The sequence below is a fragment of the Acanthopagrus latus genome, chromosome 13 (assembly GCF_904848185.1).
Source record: "Acanthopagrus latus isolate v.2019 chromosome 13, fAcaLat1.1, whole genome shotgun sequence".
Taxonomy (NCBI): domain Eukaryota; kingdom Metazoa; phylum Chordata; class Actinopteri; order Spariformes; family Sparidae; genus Acanthopagrus; species Acanthopagrus latus.
Genome location: NC_051051.1, coordinates 13,763,815 through 13,770,260, shown reverse-complemented (window position 1 = coordinate 13,770,260; position 6,446 = coordinate 13,763,815). Strand labels below are relative to the sequence as shown.

Below are 6,446 nucleotides of genomic sequence, written 5' to 3'. Positions count from 1 at the left end.
GTCATGGTAACTAAGTGCTGTATCGTGGGGTAACTTGAGACTTGTGTCAGTTCTTTTAAAAGACGTTTCACCTCTCATCTACATGGGAAAAGGGCATGTTTACCTGATGACTACACCTTGAATAAAAAAATTTTTAAAAAAAGACCACAAGTGTTTGAAGAAACCTCCCATTCATGAATAATTTCTGCTTTATGAATAATAAATGAAAAACAGACAGTGTAGATACAGTACAGTATCCACTCATCAATCTCTTATGGCAGACAATCCCTTCATTTATATCTGGACAGGCTGCAGAAATTAATATTTTGATGACATGACTGATTTACAGAATTAATGTCTAATCTTAAAAAAAATATATCTAAATTAAACCACATTAAGATGAAATGTGACATGGCACACTTGGTTTTAAAAATAGAGGGGTGATCATAATTAAACAAATACCCTGACTGACTGTCATTCAACTATCGTGCATTTAGATGTCCCTCTTCAATGCTGCCGACTTTTAGCTACCCCTGTCACTGATGCGTTGTCAGTGTGAATTCCACTACGCTGTCAAGGGCACAGTGACAGCAGTTGCTGAGGGATGGAGGCAAACAGAGCAGGACCTCTGTGTATTCAAAGGCTGCTGACAGCGAGGGAAAAAAAAATATGCAGAAAAACTCTCAAAAGAAAGAATTGCCAGCTGCTACTACACGACCCCGGGGCAATTCAGCAATTTACAAGTGAGATATCTGACTAAAATTATTATTCAGGGTTATTCCAATGCCTTTCCCCACTTGTGAATAGAGCGTGCTAACAAGCTTGCAGACCTACTGTACAGCAGAACCAGATGGCGAACTGCAAACAACCATGATTCCCCAAAAAGAAAACATGGCACTGGACTGAAAAATTAAATTTGAGGGTTTTATTAAATATTGAATGTATTTATCTACACTCAAAAGAAGACCAAATAACATTTTTGTTGGCCAAAATTTTCCAAGCCAACAAATAGTGGCAAATATGCAAGGTAAAGAGCAATACCAATGGATTTTCAATAGTCAAAGTACAGTTTCCCTCTGAAACAGGAGAAATCCAGACAGTAGACCTTCCTTTGCGCACATACACTGCATATCCAATGGGCAGCCATCCAAAGCTGGTTTAAGTTCATTTACACCACACATTTACTTTCACACTGAAGTAAAATGGGTTTGGTCTAAATGCATCTATAACCAATCAAAAGTGGTGCCAAAAGAGCCAAACCTCAGCCAATCAGAATGAGGAGAGGTACAGTGAACTAAAGGGGATGTGCTGAAAAGGACACTGCACGTCTGCCGTCGAGACAAATGTTCTCGCCTTCTGGCTCTCGTTTTATTCCTCCCCTATAGAAAAAGAAAAAAGGTCAAACCTGTGGTCAGCTACCTCCAAGAGATGCCAATAGCTCTCCTTCCACTCCACTATCGGTGTGCTTGTCCAATTGCACATCACAGTCCCCCTCCCCAAAGCAATAAACACAAGCACAGGAAAATAAGTTGACGCACTTTATTCCTAAAACAGAAGCCACACCACCAACTGCTGGCATGGCATTCATATATAATTATTTATATATATTGCCGTTTGGTTTTTGTGTCTAAATGTGTGGTATAAAATACTATATACAACAATGTACCTCTTTATTTGAACACAGTGAAGTTCATTGCTGTACAAGTCCTCTGTAGCTACAGCTTTGCTGTAAGTCCTCCATGCTCAAAGGCATGGAACATAATTCTCCACTCTAATTCTTCTGTACATTGTGACAATACAAATATTCTGTCTCCATTACAAAAAATAATACTCTAAAAGCAACCTACTGGGACTTTATTTAATTTTTATGGGATTTTTTTTTCCTGGTTGTTTTTTTTTTTAATTAAGACGATTACATATATCTTAGACCAATTGCTTTAAAGCAGGAAGGTGATATAAACCTTCTCCATTTTTTATATATAAAAGAGGTTAAGAAATAAGACAAATTATACATTTAAAAACTTACAATAAATAAGATAGATGCAGGCATTTCATTTGGATACTATTTCATCCAAAGGAATAAAATGGAATTTCAGGTCTTAAAACCAAAGATCCATTCTTGAGTTTTTTTTTCCTCAATCAAATATGTCCCTTTTCTTCCAATAACTTTACAGATAGACTCGTCTCTCCAATACAGACTGGCCAGTGACTTTGCTGCCATGCTACATACCATGACAACCAATCTGTCATTCTCTCACGTTCATTCATTGCGATTCAACATCTTCTTTATTCCCTTGTCTCTGTGTGCATGTCTCTGAATCACAGGGACAGGACTGTCTCAACCAGTAACAGCCACAGGGGGCACAGGACCGTCTCAGCTTAGAACAGCCGTCTTATCCCATCTTGGTGCAGGATCCAGCTCCGTAACTCTGGTCTGGTTCTCGCAGTTCTCTTCAGTCTTGATGAAACTCCCCTTTTTGGAGTTGCCACTTTCCTCTTCTGTGAAATGCTTCCCCGACACTCCCCTCTGTAATTGATGGTTACAACATGTTCATGATGAAGTTGTACATCTGGTTGAGCACCACAAAGTGAATGGGTAGACACGATCGTCGGTCCTGTGTAGCTGGGTCACACGTCAGCCAGGAGAGGGCGTTGTACTGCTCCAGCACAAATCTGTTCAGGCATACAAAAGAAATACAGGTACTCTTTATTATGGAGATGGAGGTTGACATACTGGCCTCCAAAAGCAAAACAAAGATGACATTTGTTTTATAAAAATGTTCAGTCCAAGTCCACAGTTATACAAAATGAAATAACTTTAATCTTAAAAACTACTTCACTTAACTTTGAAGCTGTACTTAAAAAAAAATCCACTATAAACACACTTGGCAGGGTTTCAACAATACTTATAGCAGTGGCGGATGTGTTCTGGTGTTGCTTACCTGAGTACATCTGAGGTCTGATTGGAGTCGAGGGGGTGGGAGTGTTTGCTGTGCAGTAGTTCATCTGATTGCACTGAAGACACATGGAGGTGCAAAGAGGCCTGAGAGAGGGAGCACATGGCATTATAATGAAGTTAGGAACCTTTTATCACATCTCATCTAAATAATTATAGCTCTTTTCACAGAGTGGTGTCAGCACCAGAGAGTCTGTAGCCAATTCCAGAAGTGAGGGATATGGTGCTAAAACTATGTAGTTTTCTTGGATGTACCTTTTTTTTTTTTGCTGCGCACAATGGTTCAGTCGAAACAACACCACTTACTTTGCAACAAAACATATTTGCATGTCATTAATGGCTTACACGTGAACTGCAGTTTTTAAAAGTTGTGGTTTTGTGGAGAGTTGTGTGCTGGACTATTTCTTGGCCAGGAGCACTGGTAAGCTGGTTTCCTGGCAATCAGCAGATACTCTAGAAAGTCACTGCACCCAGCCAAGAAATGGTCAATCATACAACCCCTCATAAACCACATATGTGGCGTTATTACACTTCTGTTTTTATACAAATTAAACAAACAAGATATAAAACGCTAACTGATGAGCTTTTGGAGGTGCTGGTTCACAGGAAATGTCTTTTGTGCCAGTCTAAGCTAATCAGATGCTGGCTGAAACTTTACATTTAATGGACAGACGTGACTTGGTACCCATTTTCCACAATAACTCTCTCAAGGAGGTAAATGTCCAAATAAATTCTGCAAAGTTGTCCTGTTCAACCATGAAAAAAGAAAAATGTGTCCACTGTACACTTGTGTAAAGGGGTAGCCCTTAAAATTAAACATTTGAGAGCATTATAGCCTGATACCTTGAGGAAGAGTGGACACTGGTTCTGAGCCTGTGGACAGGCTGACCAGAACCAGTCGGGTAGTGGGCCGGCTTTAGCCGTCGAGACAAAGTAGCCGAGGGCCAGAGGCTGCTGCAGGAGGTTAGGAACCTCTTCATGAGACTCCATCCGATCTGTACTCTGGCCCTGCAATAAAAGGCAAAATCAAGGTTAGCTTTGTTTCCATACGTCATATCACATGTACCATCTGATCATGCTATATTCTCCCTCATTTAACATGAGGAAAGGGAGACATCATGAGGTGTGACATCAATCAAAGGCCACTTTGACCTGTGTGCATGCACATGTCATCTCACCTTACTGCCATCCCCTCCGTGGTGGTAATGAGAACCAGGGGAGTGTACTGGTGAAGTGGTGGGCGAGATGTTGATGATGTCTGGGTCCACCAACTCGTTTTCCTGGTCCAGCAGGTCAAAGATCCCGATAGCGTCTGACCCATCTGAGGAGAGCAGGAGAATAATGCAACAGGTCAGTTTCTTTGAACTGCTTAGCTTCTGTGTCTCTGAAAAACATTCAAAATCCTCTTCACAAACTTTCTTCTCCCTCTGATCTGTATGTTAATGGCCAACATATGCTGGTTTGTTTTTGTAGATTTAACTTGCAAAGCAGACACTTTAGAAAATATATTGTGGACCTTTTACCATCAATGCTATTGTGTGGTTCATTTAGCTTTTCACTGAGTACTGGATGTATGTGAGCGTGCATCATGTTGTTGGCAACAAATATATGTGCACAAAGGAAATAAGCTTCAGAGTGCTGTAGATGCATTAAGAATGTAAGCATATACTAGTACAAAACAGACTCTTAATAGACTGGAAAAGTAAACAGGAAGGATTTGGATAAAAACAGTATATATTCAAAGGGGAAGACAGTAATTTCCAATCACACCTGAGACTTGGCTCTCCGTCTAGAAAACAGGCTGAGCAACGCCAAATTAAAAACACAAGAGCATCACAGCGAACGACTGCAAGATAGATGAAGGGAGCACTACTGACCAGTGGTGGCGTTGAGAATGTCGATGTTGGGGTCGATGTTAGTGTAATTGGAGCTGGCCACTTGGACGAAAGCTGAGGTGGGGAAGACCAGGATGTGGGTGCAGGAGGTGTCCTGTGGGGTGCTCAGCTGGGACGTCTGCATGTTTAAGGTGGTGCTGCGGCCAAACACAGAGCCCGTCGACACCGAGTCTGATGGGATTCACAGAGGAAGGAGAGAGGGTCAATAAACAGTGAGGGTAAGAAGAACCAAACAAAATGTCGCTTTCTTTTTATAAACGATGCTGCAATTGATATTTTTCTTCGTGGATTTCAATTTATAGTTCTTGAAAAGTCTGGCCAGCTGATTCCAAATTTCTTTCTTTCCAAGAACTATAATTTTAAAACAACATATTTAACATATTCAAATTCAGCTATGTAAACCTCTGTGTATATCATAGTTATCTAAGGCTAACAGTGCTTTGTTTATCTCCTTCAGCCTGAAGAGCTTTTAAGGAAGGAGATGTCCTCAGCCCAGCATCACTCATCTCAGTCCTGGTATGATCCACTGACAATCCCCCACTCGTTTCCCAAAATAAACCCATTGATCTGCCTCTCCATCACACCGCTTTGAGATCAATGGGCATCTGAGAGCTAGTGCTTTATGAGCGAAAGGTACATGATCTACCCTGCCATCAATCTGATCTGGACAAGGAGGGGACACGCATTGTGATATGCTGCTGCCATCCATCACATCCTTTCAAACAGACACACACACACACACATTCAAACAGACAAACACACACACACACCTCGGCGCTGCCTTTCTCAGCGCGACTCGAATGAGAAGTGTGCGTTAAAACAGATAGTAGGTGTATATATAATCTTTGCCCTGTGCACATACTGTACCTGGCATGATGATAAAGGATCCCTGGGGCTCCATGGCAACCAAGCACACACTGAGGATGCTGGGCGTATCTGAGGCGGAGATGCCACACATTCTGCACATCTCCTTCAGACGCCGACTCAGTGACTGGAGGTTTCTCCTGCTCAGCAGAATACTCCAGTCTGAACATCAAGAGAGCAGAGCAAAAGGGATGAATGAACATGTTACACGCTGCTATCAAACACACTTGAATGCTCCTTTTTTTGGTCAGGAAAAAGCATTTAAGCACACCAGTCCTCCTTACCTTTTAACTCTCCATGTCCTATCCTGCCAAGCCGGCCAATCACCACCCTCCAGGGGACCGATGTCATTTGTACCAGTCCCAAGCACCAATCCCAAAGTTTCTGCAGGCCGAGCCGCCGTACAGAGCCCTTTTTCCTCCGTGCCCTGCAGAACACACATGTCGGAAACGCTTTAGCATATTCAGGACAAAGACTAAAATGTTGCTGAATAGGGTTCGACTGATTTTTTTCAGGGGCCAAGGCAATTATAAGTAATCAAGGATACCTAAAACCAATAATTGAAACAGATATACACTCACTGTATTTAAATGCAATATTGAGGTACTTGTACTTAACAAACCTAACATTTTAGTTGCTAGTTACTTTGCAGATTCAGATTACACATGGTTGATAGGCCATTACTCCTGATGTGTAACTAATAAAATAATGTTGTGGGGGGCCACTGCAGAGGGACTACGAGAAATGGCTGA

The 6,446-nt window shown here is 41.6% G+C and overlaps 1 protein-coding gene across 1 annotated transcript in view; it reads right to left on the bottom strand.

Moving 5' to 3' along the window:
* Positions 1 to 1,502: 1,502 nt before the first annotated feature.
* The window catches only part of med13a (mediator complex subunit 13a), a 72,746-nt gene continuing 67,802 nt past the window's right edge, over positions 1,503 to 6,446 (bottom strand). Inside the window, exons 24-30 of the mRNA XM_037119287.1 lie at positions 5,979 to 6,121; positions 5,698 to 5,856; positions 4,813 to 5,001; positions 4,114 to 4,256; positions 3,779 to 3,943; positions 2,922 to 3,022; positions 1,503 to 2,652 (exon numbers count right to left, since the gene is read on the bottom strand). Coding sequence (XP_036975182.1) covers positions 2,520 to 2,652; positions 2,922 to 3,022; positions 3,779 to 3,943; positions 4,114 to 4,256; positions 4,813 to 5,001; positions 5,698 to 5,856; positions 5,979 to 6,121 — 1,033 coding nt within the window. The 3' untranslated portion in view covers positions 1,503 to 2,519. The remainder of the gene's footprint in view (positions 2,653 to 2,921; positions 3,023 to 3,778; positions 3,944 to 4,113; positions 4,257 to 4,812; positions 5,002 to 5,697; positions 5,857 to 5,978; positions 6,122 to 6,446) is intronic.